This window comes from Muscardinus avellanarius (genome assembly GCF_963383645.1).
Source record: "Muscardinus avellanarius genome assembly, chromosome: 10".
Taxonomy (NCBI): domain Eukaryota; kingdom Metazoa; phylum Chordata; class Mammalia; order Rodentia; family Gliridae; genus Muscardinus; species Muscardinus avellanarius.
This window is the reverse complement of record NC_137796.1, coordinates 5,977,720-5,994,093: the sequence shown is the minus strand read 5'-3', so window position 1 is coordinate 5,994,093 and position 16,374 is coordinate 5,977,720. Positions and strand designations below refer to the sequence as shown.

Genomic DNA, 16,374 nt, shown 5'->3' with positions numbered 1-16,374 from the left:
CCCAGATCCCCACCCTGCCCTCCACCCCGCTGAGAACTTCCAGAAGCAGCTCTGTGCACCCCAACACTCCTCTGGTCTTCTCCATCACGTAGGACACGCTTGGGGTGCGCAGGTGACCATCAACATCCATAGAGCTGTGTGTGGTGGCCCACGCCTGTAATCCTAGCTCTTAGGAGGCTGAGACAGGAGGATTGCAGGTTTAAGGCTAGCCTTAGCAACTTTGCGAGACATTTGGCAGCCTAGACCCTTGTTTCCAAATAAAAAAATAACATAGGGCTGGGGGTGTAGTTCAGAAGTAGAATGCCTCTGGGTTCCATCCCCAGCACCCCCCAAAATCAGATCAGGGTTTGTGGTTTGTAGCTAGGGCCACTGCAGAGAGGTGCGGGCCAGAGGTGACAGAGAGACGGCATTTGTGCACGGCCATCGTCATGCTCACAGAAAGCAAATGGTGTCTCTCTTGCTCTGGGACCTGTTTTCTAATTAATCTGCAGATACAAGCTGGATTTAATTCCCTCTGATACATAAAGTGAGATGATAAAGCCGGGCGTGGTGGTGCACGCCAGAATCCGAGAGGCTGAGACAGGAGGATCGCGCAAGTTCGAAGCCAACCTCAGCTACTTAGTGTTGCCCTTTGCAGCTCAGTGAGACCCTGTTTCAAAATAGAGAATTAAAAATAGGGCAGGGGGTGTTGTTCAGAGGTAGAATGCCTCTGGGTTCCATCCCCAGTACCACAAAAATATTTTAAAAAGTGAGAAGATATTTTCTGGGACTCAATGGTGATACAAGCATCTTTGGGGTAAATTATCTTCCAGGTGGTTCTAAACCATAAAATGCAACTCCTGCCAGGGAGAAGGAATCAGGCTGCGGGTACGGTGCACCGGGCGCTGCGCTGTGTGTTTGAAGCCCCACATGACGAGCAGTCCCACCCCCAGGGAGCTCAGCACCTGGGGTAGCAGGCGAATGTGATTCCCACCAGAGACTTGCAGGGCAGAGACTGGAGCGATAGTCTTACCCGAGGAAGAGCCAGAAAGCTTCCTGGAAGCAGTGACATCTGAGCTGGGCTTTGAAGGGCCAGTAGGAGTTTGCCAGGTGGCAGATGGAGGAAAGGCATCCTGGAAAGAGGACTCAAAATATTTAAAGCCACATGTTGCATTTCTGGAAGGCTACCCAGAAGGCCTTGCGGCTACAGCCTTTGCAACAATAGCAGTATCTGAGTCCTGTGTCCCTTGCCTCTCCCCAAGCTGAATCAAGGTTTTGAGGGCCCTTTGGGCCAGGATGGGGTGGTGATACTGACTGGACCTGGACCAGGAGGGAGCACATGCCTGGGAGCACCCCCGTGGGTCCCACTGTGGCGGCGGGGAGGGAGGGAAAGAGATTGCATGTGGGAAATCCAGGCTGCATTTATCCGGCTGATTTGACTGAGCTGAACTCTAATTGGGTCAGGCAGAGCGCCGCACGGCAGGGATGCTGAGAACAGAGAGGCGCTCTGAGGCCCAGCCCTTCCCCGCCGCCCTCCCCCACCGCGCCCCCCTGACTCCCCAGTCCAGCACACACATTAGCGTGTTTGACCGGCGGGCCCCTAGTCTTCTCCCAGCGGTGCCTGGTCATTTGTTCTGGACTTGATTTCCCACCGTAACCTGGGTTGGTTTCCTTCACTCCATTGGCCAGGTCCCCAGTCAGTCAGGACCTTGGTGGGTCCTGGGACAAGCACGGGGCTGCCGGTCACGGGCACTCAGCACAGCGGACACGGCGAGCTTAACACTGAACTGAACGAGTGAGTTCAGAGCCAAGGTCTGACCTGGCCGGGGCCTTGGGCAAATAGCAGGAGAACTTTTCATTTCATTTGATTTTATTAAAATTATAGTCATCCCTCAGTGACTATGGGGAATTGATTCCAGAACACCTGGGAATAATAGAATCCCCAGATACTCAAGTCTTTTATAAAATGGTGTATTATAGCCAGGCATGGTAGCGCATGCCCGGAATCCCAGCACTTGGAAGGCTGAGACAGGAAGACTGAGGGTTTGAGGCCAGCCTCAGCATCTTAGCAGTACCCTCAGTAACTTAGTGAGATCCTGTTTCCAAACTTAAAACTATGGCTAGGGGTGTAGCTCAGAGGTAGACTGCTCCTGGGTTCAATCCCCAGTAACATACACATACAAAAAAAGGTATAGTATTTGCACATAACTAGATACGTACTCTCATATACTTTAAATTATCTCTAGATTACAAATAGTTTATAAACATGTGCAAATAGTTTCTATACTGTATTATTTAGGGAATGATAACCAAAAAAAAAAAGTTCGTACATTATAAGTATAGATATGTTTTTTTCTGAAGGGTGTGTGTGTGTGTGTGTGTGTGTGTGTGTGTGTGTGGTATTAGGAATAGAACTCAAGGGCATTCTACCTCCAAGCTACATCCTGAGCCCTATTTTTTTTGTTCTTTATTTTGAAACAGGGTCTCACTAAGTTGCAGAGTGTCTCATGAAGTAGCTGAGGCTGGCCATGAACCTGCAATCTTCCTGTCTCAGCCTCCCAAGTACTAGGATTACAAGCGTGCACTATGTCCTGCCTTGCGATATTTTTGACCCATGGTTGGTTGAATGGAACCCATGGATATGGAAGGCTAGCAGTATTTTTAATATTTCAGGTATTTTCATGAGTTAATTTTACTGTTTAAATGAATCTCTGGATGTGATGGTGCATGCCCGTCATCCCTGTACTTGGAAGGCTGAGACAGAGGGATTGCAGCTTCAAGGCCAGCCTTAGCAACATAACAAGACCTTGCTTCAAAATAAAAAATAAGGCCAGATGCAGTGGTGCACACTTGTCATCCCAGCACTTTGGAGGCTGAGACAGGAGGATCGCAGGTTCGCGGCCAACCTCAGCTACTTAGAGAGGCCCTCCACAACTTAGTGAGACCCTGTTTCAAAATAAAGAAAAAATAGGGTTGGGTTTGTAGCTCAGAGGTAGAAATGCCCCTGGATTCCACCCCTAGTACCTCAAAAATAAAAAATAAATAAAAAGTAAGATAGGGCTAGGGTATCACTGGGGAAAGGGTATAGCCAGATAAAGTGCGCGTGGGTTCCATCCCCAGAACCACACACACGCAGTCATTTATTCACCCTGTCCCGGTGCCCTCCTCCGAGCAGCCCGTTCCCACAGCAGTGGTCCAGACAGGCGATCCATGCGGGTTTCGGTGCTCAGCTCCACCGATGTGTCCTGCATTTTTTCATCGAGCAGTGTCTTTGAGATTCTCCCAAGTCGTCCATGTCTGACCCTGGCGTGTCTCCCCATCAGCAAAGGTGGCGTTTGAGGAAGGGTCTTTGTTTTGGGGATCTTTGTTTTAGCTGCTCTGTGCATCCCTAGGTGCACAAATGATGATCAAAGGGTGTTTGTTTTAGCTGCCCTGTGCATTGCTAGGTGTCCAGCGACATCTCTGGTCTCGACTCACCAGAGGCCCGTTGCACACTTTCAGGACAGATGTCTCCAGAGGTGCCAGGTAGCCCCGGAGGGCAGAATCTCCCAGGTCTTTATAATCGCCTTGAGAATATTTTCAGTTAACCAGATGGTCACTCCAGCCATTGCCAGCTAACTTAATGCTCCAAGCCTCGGTCTCCTTGTCTGTGAAGGGTTGTCATTGTTCGTATGGGGCTACGGAGGGTTCTGATATACCTACCATACTGAGCTGAGGGCCAGGATTTTAGGAACGTTTTACTAAAGTATGAGCTCCTTAGCTGGGCATGGTGGCGCATGTCTACAATCCCAGTACTTGGGAGACTGAGGCGGGAAGATTACAGATTTGAAGCCAGCTTCAGTAACATAGCAAAAAATAAATAAAAATCAAAAGGGCTAGGGGTGTAGCTTGGAAGTAGAATGCTTTAGGATGCAATGGCCAATACGAAAAATAAATAAATGGAAACCACCGCCTGTGGCCAGAGGCCACAGTATTGGCCAGCATGGTCCTGGGCAGAGAGGCCCTGAGCCTCAACACCAGCTGCCTGTCGGCCTGGTTGTTGGCACGGGGAGGCAGGAAGCTCCGTGTGGATCAGTTCATGTTTTGCAGAGAGGCGTTCACCTGAAGACTGATCAGCCAGTGGCCTCTGTCATGGGTGTCCATTTATACTGTCCTGCCCCGATGGTCCCCGGAGCAAGCAGAACCACTCTACTGTCCTTGTACAATGAGCCCACGAAGGTTTGCTAAGAAGTAACAGTGGAGGAGTGGAGGCAAGGGAAGCCGCTCAGCTTCTTGCATTGCATAGGGGAAAGAGAGAGAGGAATTGACCGCCAGGTCTGAGGAGCCCATTCCCCACCTGCCCCCAACTGACCCTGGCGGTGACTCCCTGGGCCCCTTTCCAGGTGGGAAGCCAGGGGTTGTTTTGTTTTTGTTGCGTGTGTGTGTGTGTGTGTGTGTGTGTGTGTGCGTGCGTGTGTGTGTGTGAGATACCGGGGATAGAATCCAGGGGCTTTTCTACCTCCAGGCTATATCCCAAATCTATTTTATACTTTATTTGGAAACAGGGTCTCACTGAGTTTCTGAGAGCCTCACTAAGTATCCGAGGCTGGCTTTGAACCTGCGCGATCCTCCTGTCTCAGCCTCCCAAGCACGGGGATTACAAGCGTGCGCCGCCACGCCCAGCTTTTAGGGGCTGTGAGAGATGATGCAGCTTGCTCTGATTGCCATGGCCATGACAGGCGGAAAAACCAGGATAAGACTCGGGTCTGAACAGGCTGCACAGTCCTCCCTCGGTATCTGCAGGGGTTTGGTTCAGACGAGAATTTGAGATGTCCTGCCTCTTAAGGGCTCACAATTCAAAGAGGACATGGGTGAGTGTCAGAAAACTGTAGAAGACCCAAGATTATATTGCATCATTTTCCCCCCAAAGCTCATTCTCATCTGATTTTACACATCAAGAAACGGGCCTTTCCTGCTCCCGGAATGGCAGAAGGGCTCAAGTGTTCCCATCGCATCGCCCCTCTCCTGTGGACGCTGGCCCCGTCGCCACCGGGCCTACCGTGCGGTCCCGTCTCGCTGATACTTATTCCTTGTCTTTCAGGCCATCGCTCCTTTGCTGGAAAACAACCACCCACCCCCAGATCTCTGTGAATTCTTTTGCAAGGTATGGCATCGCCGGGAGTGGGGCTTGCGCAGAAAGGCTGAAGTCTCGGGCCCCACGGCCTAGGTCAGGCGGGGCTGGGCGGGCGCACAGGGTTTCTGTTTGTAGGGCCCTTCTGCCAGACAGGTGGAAGTCTCCGCCCAGGGTCAGGGAGGCATGTCTGGCTTTTCTCTGGAATGACTTCCTGGCTGTCTTGGGAGGCAGTTTGCAGCTGATTTTCTAGGCTCCTGACGTCAAAACTGAGCTATTATTAGCCGAGGCTCCTCCGAGCGCCGGCTGGCCCACGGTGGGGGCCCAGCCACAGGGCTTTCCCTGAGCAAGGGAAGCTGGCAAATATGCCAGGTTAGCTTGGAGGAACTGTGGAGCTGGGCATCCATTCCCAGAGACCCAGCGCCAGCCTCCCAGCAGGATTTGAGCAGTACATGCCCAGCTACTCCACAGCCAGGCATCCGCTTTCCAGGGCACAGCCCAGCGGCCATCACTGGGCTAAACGAGCTCACACACCTGCTTGCACTTTGCTGCGTGGTCTTAAATGTAACGATCTAGCCAGGCGTGGTGGTGCACACGTGTAATCCCAGTACTTGGGAGGCTGAGGCAGGGGGATTGCAGCTTTGCTGAAGGTCAGCCTCCTATGTAGTGAGGCCCTCTGTAACTTAGTGAGACCCTTTTTCTTTTCTTTTTTTTTTTTTTTTTTTTTTTTTTGGTGGTACTAGGGGTGGAACCCAGAGGCTTTCTACCTCCAGGCTATACTCCTAGACCTATTTTATATTTATTTGGAAACAGGGTCTCACTAAGTTGCTGAAAGCCTCACTAAGTAGCCGAGGCTGGCTTCGAACCCGTGCAATCCTCCTGTCTCAGCCTCCCAAGTGCAGGGATTACAAGCGTGCACCACCACGCCCGGCAATGAGACCCTTTTTCGAAATAAAGAATAGGAAATAGGGCTGAGGGTGTAGCTTGGAGGTAGAATGGCCTTGGGTTCCATCCCTAGTGCCACACAAACACACAGAAAAACAACTAAAAGTACAATGATCTCAATGATCTGAATGATCATGGGGCTTAGAAAAGCCCACGGCCTGGGTCTGGCCCTTCCCTGCTCCCCCCTTCTCCCTGCCAGCCCATCTCCGTCTTCCCTGGGCACATGCGCGTGGAGCCTCTGTCCCCTTCCTTAGTCACATGGAGCGCTTTGGGGGAGATGCAGGCTGTGTCCACCATGAACGGGCGTGCCCCTGGCCCCAGCCAGGCAGCGCTCTGTGCGCGTCAGGGATGGGCGCTGGGCGGGGAGGGCCCGGGCAGGACCGCGCCCTCTTTCTCCACTCCGCTTTATCAGGAGCTCTCCAGCAGCACCAGCCGGCCTCAAGTGCCAGGGTGTACTTCAAGGCCAAAAGCCCGCCACAATTCTGCAGGTGCTAAAATAGAAGAGGCCTGCTCTGGGAGTTGGGGGGCCCACCGCTGGGGCCCCCTGAGCACTGGAGCCCAGGAGGCAATCTGGGAAGGAACAACACTTCCAGCCAGGGAGCAGCTCTGAGACCCAGAAAGCCATTTCTCCTGCCAAGACCGCCAGGCCTGGCAGCTCAAGATTTCAAGAAAGTTTATTTACTTAGCCTGTCTCATGTCCCAGGCCATTGTCCTCATCCTGGGGCTGGAAACTCAACACCTTGGCTCACACTGGAGCCAAGAGGGATATAAATACCTGCAGGATACAGTAGGGGGTGTGTACTCCAGCCTTGTACTCTGACCAAAGCCTTCCATTTCAAGTAAGAAAGAAAGAAAGAAAGAAAGAAAGAAAGAAAGGGAAGGAAGGAAGGAAGGAAGGAAGGAAGAAAGAAAGAAAGAAAGAAAGAAAGAAAGAAAGCAAGCTCCAGCCAGGCACCAGCATCACGCAGCCTGTAATCCGAAAGAAAGAAAGAAAGAAAGAAAGAAAGAAAGAAAGAAAGAAAGAAAGAAAGAAAGAAAGAAAGAAAAGCTCCAGCCAGGCACCAGCATCACGCAGCCTGTAATCCCAGCTACTCCGGATGCTGAGGCAGGAGGATGGCAAGTTCAGGGTCAGCCTTGGCAACTCAGGGATACCTATTGTGAAATCAAAATAATAAAAAGGGCTGCAGGTGTAGCTCAGAGGTAGAATGCCCCTGAGTTCAATTCCTACTTCAAAAAGAAAAAAAGAAAAAACTCATACCAGAATAGACTCCTTGTCTTTGTACCACCTGAAACAGTGTTAAACTTTTTAAATCAAAACGAAAATCAAGAGCTGGGCATGGTGGCGCACACTTGTAATCCCAGTAGTTGGAAGGCTGAGACAGGAGGATCCAGGTTCGCAGACAGCCTCAGCTGCTTAGTGAGGCCCTCTGCAACTTAGTGAGACCCTGTTTCAAAATAAAGAATAGAAGATTGGGCTGGGGGCATAGCTCGGAAGTAGAATGCCCCTGGGTTCAGTCACGAGAACCACAAAAATAAATAAATAAGTAAATAAATAAATAAACAAACCAAGCCAGGCTTGGTGGTGCATAGTTATAATCGCAGTACTTGAGAGGCTGAGATAGGAGGATCACGGGTCAAGAACAGCTCCAACAAGTAGTGAGATTCTCATCAATCTAGCAAGACCCTCTTTCTAACTAAAAATAAAAGACAGCTGGAGGTGTTGCCTGTGTTCAATCCCCAGCACCCCCCCCCCCAGAAAAGCAAGCAAAAGATCCTATCTAATTTGGGAAAGAGAAAACGGCTACAATGAGTTAGAAATCTATATCCACACAAAAAAAGTCTACATGCAAATGCTTATAACAGCTTTATTTATAATTGTCCAAACCCTGAAGCTACCAAGATGTTCTTCAATAGATAAATAGATTTTAAAAAATGATGGTGTCGCCATACGGTGTAACGTTACTCTTCATTAAAAAGAAATGACCTATCAAGCCATAAAAAGACTGGGAGGAATCTTAAGTGCTTGTTCCTAAGCAAAGGAAACCAAACTAAAAAGGCTAAATGCTGGGTGTGTCCAACTATGAGTTTAGCATCCCTGATCTGCAAACCTGAAATTCACAGTCCTCTGAAATCTAGAATACTTTGAGTGCTGACGCGGAGCCACACGTGGAAAATTCCACATCCAACAGGTCCCGGTCATAATGTAGTCACTTGCCAGATATGGTGGCGCCTGCCTATAATCCCAAAACTTTGGGAGGCCGCAACAGGAGGAACGCAGGATCAAGGCCAGCCTCAGCAACTTAGCAAGACCCTGTTTCAAAATAAAAAAGGTTGGGGGTGTGGCTCAGACGTAGAACACCCCTGGGTTCAACACACGCACGCACACATGTATGCATACACACACTCTAAAAATACTGTGTGAAATTACCCTGGAAGTATATGAAACATCTTATATTTAAACTTGGGTCCCCTCTGTAAGATCTCTCATTACGTGTATGCAAATATTCCAAAATCCAAAAATACTTGAAGCACTGCCGAATTTCAGATAAGGAATGCTCAATGTCTGTGTAACATTTTGAGAAGCGCTGTGGAAGCAGTAGAGACCAGTAGTTGGAATTGGGATGAAGGAAAGGGGGACGGCAGAGCTCTGAGGAACTTGAGGCCAGCGACACCGCTCCATCTGCTATAACCGAGGATTTGTGTCCTTACACACCTGCACACACACACACACACAGTGTACAGCGCCCAGAGTGAGCCCTGGTGTTAGCTGCAGACTAAGGGCTCTATGACGTGCCAGCGCAGGCAGCTTCATGCTCACAGCAAGCACAGAGGACGCCACGCTGCCCAGTGCTGATGGTGATGAGGCTGTAGGTCTCTGGGAACAGGGTGTCCATGGAGCTCTCCATCTTCCTCTCAGTTTTGCTAAAGCTGCTGTTAAAAAAAAAGAAAGAAAAAGAAAGCCTGGAGCCAGGTGTGGTGACACACACTTTTAATCCCAGCGCTTGGGAGGCTGAGACAGGAGGATCACACAGGCTCGAAGCCAGCCTCAGCTACGTAGTGAGGCTCTCAACAACTTAGTGAGACCCTCTTTCCAAACAAAGTATAAAATAGGCCTGGGAGTGTGGCCTGGAGGAAGAAAGCCCCTGGGTTCCACCCCCAGAACCACCAAATAGAAAGGAAGGAAGGAAGGAAGGAAGGAAGGAAGGAAGGAAGGAAGAGCAAGCCAGCCAGCCCGGGTTGGGGATGTAGCTCACTGGTAGAGCTCTTGCCTAGTATGTGTAAGGCCCTGGGTTTCATCCTTAGCATCCTGAAAAAGAAAAAAGAAAAAGGCATTTTTAAAATTAAACTATGTAAGCCGGGCGTGGTGGCGCACGCTTGTAATCCCCGCGCTTGGGAGGCGGAGACAGGAGGATCGCGCAGGTTCGAAGCCAGCCGCGCTGGCGTAAGAGACCCTGTTTCAAAAATATAAAATAGGTCTGGGAGTGTAGCCCGGAGGTAGAAGGGCTTCCAGGAACCCCAGTACCACCAAAAAAAAAAAATAAATAAAATTAAACTATGTAAGCTGGGTGTGATGGCATACAGTTGTAATCCCAGCAACTCGGGAGATTGAGGCAGGATGTACACTAGTTCAAGGCCAGCCTCTGTGACTTAGTGAGACTCCGACTCAAAATAAAAAGTAAAAAGGACTAGGGATGTGGCTCAGTGGTAGAGCAGTTGCCTAGCATGCAGGTCCTGGGTTCAACCTCAGTATCACAAATAGATGATGGATGGATGGATGGATCGTGGATGGATGGATGGATGGATGTGTTGCATGAATGATGTGTGAATGGATAGATTGATGGATGGTTGGGTGGGTGGATGGATTAGATGATGTTATGGATGGATGGATGGATAGATGGATGGGCACTGGAAGGATGGATGGGTGATGGATAGATGATAGGTGGATGCTGGATGGATGGATAGATGGTGGATGATGAGTGGATGGCCGTGCAAGGGAAGCAGGGCTCCAGGCGGCAGGCCTGCTGGAAGCCACAGGCGTGGACGGGATGCCCAGGCCACACTGACCGCCCCTCCCCTCCACCCACAGCACTGCAGAGAGCGGCCCCGGTCCATGGTGGTCATCGAGGTGTTCACCCCTGTGGTGCAGAGGATCCTCAAGCATAATATGGTGAGTCCCTGACACCCAGCCTGGCCCTTGCCTATGAGGTGGGGGATGGCATTGGTCCAGAAGTTCTACTTAAGGACTAGGGGCTTCACGAAGCCTGTCCTCTTTGTCTATATATATATATATTTTTTTTTTTTTTTTTACCATTAAGGCAACAGGAAGCATCTCTTAACAGTGGGTAAGAATAACAAAAATACCATGGGTGGGGGAAAGGAACAAAGGTCCCACGTAGAAGAAACCCTGACAGTGTACGTGGGTGCTCTGTCCTGCAGCACCCGGAGCATGACCCCTCTTTTCTGGGCTGTGCACAGTGACTTCCGCCCAGAACGAGGTATGGAGGGTCCAGCAGACACCTGGGTAGCCAAGGCCAAGGTCAATAGCAGTGGCCCGTGCTGGTAGTAGGGACCCTCACATGGGATGACAAGAGTGACATTTACCCCTGCAGTCATCCTCCTGCTAATCCATCACCTGGGGTCGGCCCACAAGACCCCTCAAAACCACCAAGGCCATCAGAAACAACAGAGTCAGAAACAGACAGCCCAGAGGGGCCAGGGAGACGTGGGAGCTGAGTGCCACGGGGACCCCGCCTCTCTTTGGGAGGAAGTCGCTGTGCCCAGCCCACAGAGGGGGCCATGCTCCATGTCCTACAGGATCCCAGGAGAGGAGAAGGACATCAGTGGGGAACAGTGGGGCTCCAAGGATGGACTTCAGGCAGCTTCTCAAGGATACAAAGGGGCAATATGTTTGCCCAGTTACAGGACGGGGCACGGGGAACCTGTCAGGTCCCTCGTACACCTCACCTTCCCGACCAGGACAGCAAATGTTACTCCCCAGCGCTGCACGTGGGGAGCTGGGGCTTCATTAGTGAGGTCTTTTGGCTGCCCACCGGGGCCGCAGCTAGGGATGAGGGAAGCTAATGTATCCACAGATACTTACGCACACCTTGGGGCCGGGCAGGACGCTCATCTCTACCTCAAAGCAGCCCTGTGACACTGTGTGCACAGGAGGAGCCTGGGACCCTGGAAGGCTGGGCGGGCACCCTGCCAGGTCTGCTGGGCCTCTGGGCTCACATGTAAAGGGAACAGAGACCCTCAATGCCAGAGCTGTGCCCTCCCAAATGGGGTACCGAGCCAGCCTCCACTCGGACCTTGCCACCCGGCACATAAAAACACCCCTGGAAAGGCAGCCTGCCAAGCCTTCATTCCTGTTACGTTCCCCCTGTCTTTCCCGTGTCATACCACACCAGGCCCTCAGGAAGATGTGTAACTTAGCCAGGTGCAGTGATGCGTGCCTGTAGTCACAGTACTTGAGAGGCTGAGACAGGAGGATCACAGGTTCGAGGCCAGCCTCAGCAACTTAGACCCTCAATAACTTAGCAGGACCCTCTCAAAAAAGATTTTTTTTAATTTTAAAAGGGCCAGAGGAATAGCTTGGAGGTGGAAAGGTAGCATGCCCCTGAGTTCAATCCTCAGTACCAGAGAAAAAGGAGGATGTAGAACTCGTTCCATACCTGGTCATGGCAGACATGATTAATCAATTGCAGCGCTCTGCCCGCAGAGCCGGAGACAGGGTCAGACTCCTTGCCCACACAGCAGTGCAGGCGGCCACTTCCAACCACATCGCCCGTGATGAATCCCACTTAGCGGTCTCTTCCCTGGGTAGTAACAGACCGTCATCAAACGTGGCTCGCTTTTGAGACTTGGGCTAAATTTGTTTCTTGTTTCTGGACCTAGACAAGAGCAGTTATTCCTCTAGGACAAGGAAACTTCCCTTGGGGGTGGGAAGGGTTTCTGCTTTAATTTAGGCTCTAATGGTTTCCAGAGGGACACTGGCTGTCTGGGCAAGGGGGCAGGGGACAGGACAGGGCTCTGCTATGAAGCCTTACAAATTCTGCTGGGTGTGGAGTGGGGTGAGATTGTGGTCTTTCAAGACCAAAGAAAGGTCCTGGGTTGTTTGTTTGTTTGTTTGTTTGTTTGTTTGTTTGCAAAGGACCTCAACTTGTCAAAGACAGAGGCACACACCCAGGGCGCCCTCAACCAGGGTGGTGCCTTCCGGGCCCATAAACACTTTCACGTGTCCTATTGCAAACTGGTTCATCAGGGTTTTGGGGACATCTGACTTCAAAGGGGAAAGAGTCAAGATTCTGACAGGGCCAGGCACGGTGGCGCACGCTTGTAATCCCAGCATCAGGGAGGCTGAAGCCAGAGGATCACAGTTCGCAGACAGCCTCAGCTACTTACGAGGCCCTTCACCACTCAGTGAGACACTGTTTCAGGAAATAAAAAGACTAAAAAATAGGACCTGGGGTGTAGCTTGAAGATAGAATGCCCCTGGGTTTCATCTCTAGTACCAATATATATATATATATATATATATATATATATATATATATATATTCTGACAGCTTCCTCCCGCGGGACACCAGGTCACCAAGCACTGGGTTAGTTCACGGCCCGCAGTGTTGGTCAACAGTGTCCCGTTTAGGAAGTTCCGGGGAGTCCAGGTGCCAGGCGGCTCCGGGCTCTGTTCCCCAGCCATGAGCATGGGAATGCGCGCAGGTAGTCAGAGCTGACAGCTCCTCGTGGCCAGCAGCTTATGACCCGGCTTTGTCCCTGGGAGCCCGCGAGCCACTGGCCCCACCGAGCGTCAGTCTCCAGGCGCGTCACACTCTGCTGGGGCAGGGGCCCCATCATCAAGCCGTGGTCACAGATGGCTGACTGCTGGCTCAAGGCAGCCGCCCTCCTGGCTGCGACTCACCCCGCACCTGTGGTCCCCCCCGCACCTGCAGCTCTTCCTCCTTTCCGTGACGCCACACACGCCGGCCACCTTCCCTGCACACTCACGTGCCCTGAGCACGCGCCACCTGTCCAAAACCATGTCCTCACACACACTGGTCACACCCATGTCTCACACACACCTTCTATACCTGCATCCCCCACACCTCCATCCACACCCATATTTCTCTCACACACACTTCTTGCACACCCACATTTTCACATGCACACACCTTCTACACCTCTCTTGCACACCCCTCCTGTACCCCAGGCCCCTCACACCCTCTGTGTAGCCCCTGCTTCCTCCTCCTTGTATGTCTGCGCCTGTCTGTCTGTCTGTCTGTCTGTCTGTCTGTCTGTCTGTCTCTCTCTCTCTCTCTCTCTCTCTCTCTCTTTCCAGGGTGGCTTTGTCGCCAGGCGCACCTCAGCTGAGCCCTCGTTGGCGGATGGGCAGGTCTGGCTCCTGGGCCTCCCTGCCCGGCACACCATCGCTCAGGAGGAGCACCTCACTAGTGTGGGGATGCCGGGGGCTGCTTTTGTCTGGCCCTGGCTTTGCCTCGTGCGCACCCCAGGAAGCCCAGAGCCCTCCATTTTGAGGACCCTGCTGCGGAGGGAGCGCCTCGGAGCGCCGCTCACGGGCAGCGGGGCCAGCTGGCTGCCTGGGTGTTCCTGGCACTGCCGGGGCTGTCGGGGCAGAACTCTGGGCCGGGGGTCCCACCCAGGCCATCTGGTCACCCCAGGGCTTCAGGTGTGAGTGAGGCCGTATGCTGTGGGTCCTCTGGGATGGAACTTGCCAGCCGGTGCTCCCAGTGGCTCTGTGGCCCCAGCCCGCAGGCCCGGCCCCAGGCGACTCGCCAACTCCCTCGCCCGCTGTCTCCCCAGGACTTTGGGAAGTGCCCGCGACTGAGGCTGTTTACTCAGGAGTACATCCTCGCCTTGAACGAGCTCAACGCTGGGATGGAAGTAGTAAAGAAGTTCATTCAGAGGTGAGCCGGCCGCCCTCCCTCCCTCTCCCTGCCCTGCACCACCTGCTCCCTGCCGCCCAGGGAGGAGCCGTGCATGGGGAACCAAAGGCCCCGAACCCCGTCCTCTACAGGAAGCGCCACTGAGTCCTCCCAACCTCGTGCGGTCTGAGCCATGGCTTGCCGTGTGACTCCGAGCCAGTCGTGGTACCTCTCTGGTTGTCTCTCAAACGTCCCAGAGGCTGGGGACACAACCTAACTGGGCAGTTAGATGAGATGGTGTCTGAGGAGGCCTGTGGCGCAGTGCACAGAGCTCAGGAGGGAAATGAGGGTCCCAAATAATGTTAATGCCCCCCCACCGGGTCCCACAACAAGCCTTGTGCTGCCGGGCGTTTAGGAAAAGGTCCGCCCTGTGGTCCTGGAGTCAGCAAGGGCCGGAGCAGCCACCTCCGGGGCAGCCAGGAGCCCTGGTTCTCACTCGCATGGTGTCCAGGTTGATTCATCTGCTGTGCTCTTTAATTTTTGTCTAAGCTTTGGTTTCCTGTCCATAACACAAGACCCCAGGACCCAGAGAGTGTGAGGATTCAGTTAAGCAAAAGCATGCAGGCTGCTAAGGACAGCACAGAAGGGTGGCGTCGGGGTTAGTAGGCCCTGTTACTGCCTCCTCCACTTTATGGAATAAATCAAACCAGATGTGGCAGTGCACGCTTGCAATCCCAGCATTCGGGAGGCTGAGACGAGGATCGCGGTTCGCGGACAGCCTCGGCTACTCAGTGAGGCCCTCTGCAACTCAGTGAGACCCTGTTTCAAAATAAAGAATAACTAATAGGGCAGGGGGTGTAGCTCGGAGGTTGGAGTTCTGTCGGGCAGACTACAAGACAGTTTCCCAAGTACGGTGCAGGCATAATCCCCAGGCCTGCCCCAGCCCACTTTGCAGAGAAGAAAGGGGGCACAGAGATGCCTGCGACCATTGCTACCAGCCAGCTCTTGCTGAGGTCGCAGCGACTGTCCCAGACCTCAGGCTAAGCTCAGAGCCAGAAACTCGCTGGGCAGAGTACAGCAGGCCATCGCGAATTGATTCCTGCACCACCAGGAGCAGACATGACCGCCCCCGGACACACAGCTGCACGCACTCAGCCTTCCTGTGCCCTGGGAAGTGCCCCTTGCTGTCACCGCCCAGCAGGGCCCCGTCCCTTCATGTCCCAGCCCAGGACACCGGGGTAGAGTTTGGAGGGTTGTGGGGCCGCTGGGCTAGATTGCATCCAGGCGCCGGTCTGCAGTCCCCAGCCTGGAGCCTGGCCATTTTTTGCACCCACTGAGCCCCCCAAACCCTGCCGCCCCTCACCTGCCCTCTTCTCTTGCAGCATGCATGGCCCCACAGGGCACTGCCCCCATCCCCGGGTCCTGCCCAACCTGGTGGCCGTGTGCCTGGCCGCCATCTACTCCTGCTACGAAGAGTTCATCAACAGGTCAGTTAGCCTTGCGCCTCCTGGAGGGGCTGGGTGGGCACGCTCCCGTCACCGGGGGGCGTGCTGGTCGACCCTGCCCAGGCAGAGCTGGGGTGCCGGGCGCCCGGAATAGCGCTGGAAAGTCAGGCGTTGGATTGGCGCCCGCACCTGTGCAACTGCCTGGAAACTGGGCTTTGGAACCACGGTCCTGTGCAAAGGCCTCCCCTGGCCGTGCGACACGTGCGAGTTAGGGGGTGTGGATGTGTGCACATGCGAGCGTGCCCCTTCACCTCGTTGGGAACAGCGCTTTGCTTGTGGTTGGCTGGTTTTCTTGAGCGTCTGCTGTGGGCCAGGAGCACTGTTGGGTGCTGGGGATTGAGTGCCATTAACTGTGCCGCCCCCTCCAGGCAGGAGCGTTTCAACACGGACAGAGTCCGCGCGAGCGCACACACAGCAACGCGGCAAAGTAGTGAGCGACTGGGGAGGGACGATGGCGGGCTCGGATCCCCGGATCGGTCGGAACAGCTCACTCGGCGCGGTCCCAGGAAGCACCGGGAGGGGGGTGGGGAGGGCGGACCGCCGGACAGGCCGTCAGGCTTGTCCTCCCAGTAGGACCCTCAGCGCCAGGACACTGCACAGGACGCTCACTGGTCCCTGGGGGTGGCACCAGGCAGGTAGCTGCTCCCGGGGTCGTCCCCTCACTAGTTGAAGCCCACTCCTGGGGTAGGGACACAGGTGCCATTAGTCTGTGAGGCACTTTCTGTAGTAGCCTCGGGTCCTTGGAGGGGACATGACGACGCGCGGTTCAGTGGTGTCTGCTGCAGCCGCCCCATCGTTGAGAGGGTATGCTAAGTGACTCCAAGAGAACCGTGTTGTCTGGGCGCCGCCAGAGCTGCGGTCAGCGGAGGGTAGTAAAGTGTTTTCTCCAAGAAAAGGCAGCCAGGGGCCCTGAGCTACTGAAAGCCTGGGCAGAGGAGCTTCTGAAGCACAC

At 53.4% G+C, this 16,374-nt stretch overlaps 1 protein-coding gene across 1 annotated transcript in view; it reads left to right on the top strand.

The window, feature by feature from the left end:
- CMIP (c-Maf inducing protein) overlaps positions 1 to 16,374 on the top strand; it is a gene marked incomplete at both ends in the record, with an annotated part of 197,925 nt that overhangs the window by 157,986 nt on the left and 23,565 nt on the right. Inside the window, 4 exons of the mRNA XM_080702910.1 lie at positions 5,060 to 5,122; positions 10,122 to 10,202; positions 13,856 to 13,959; positions 15,300 to 15,404. Of these exons, the coding sequence (XP_080559036.1) occupies positions 5,060 to 5,122; positions 10,122 to 10,202; positions 13,856 to 13,959; positions 15,300 to 15,404 (353 nt within the window). The remainder of the gene's footprint in view (positions 1 to 5,059; positions 5,123 to 10,121; positions 10,203 to 13,855; positions 13,960 to 15,299; positions 15,405 to 16,374) is intronic.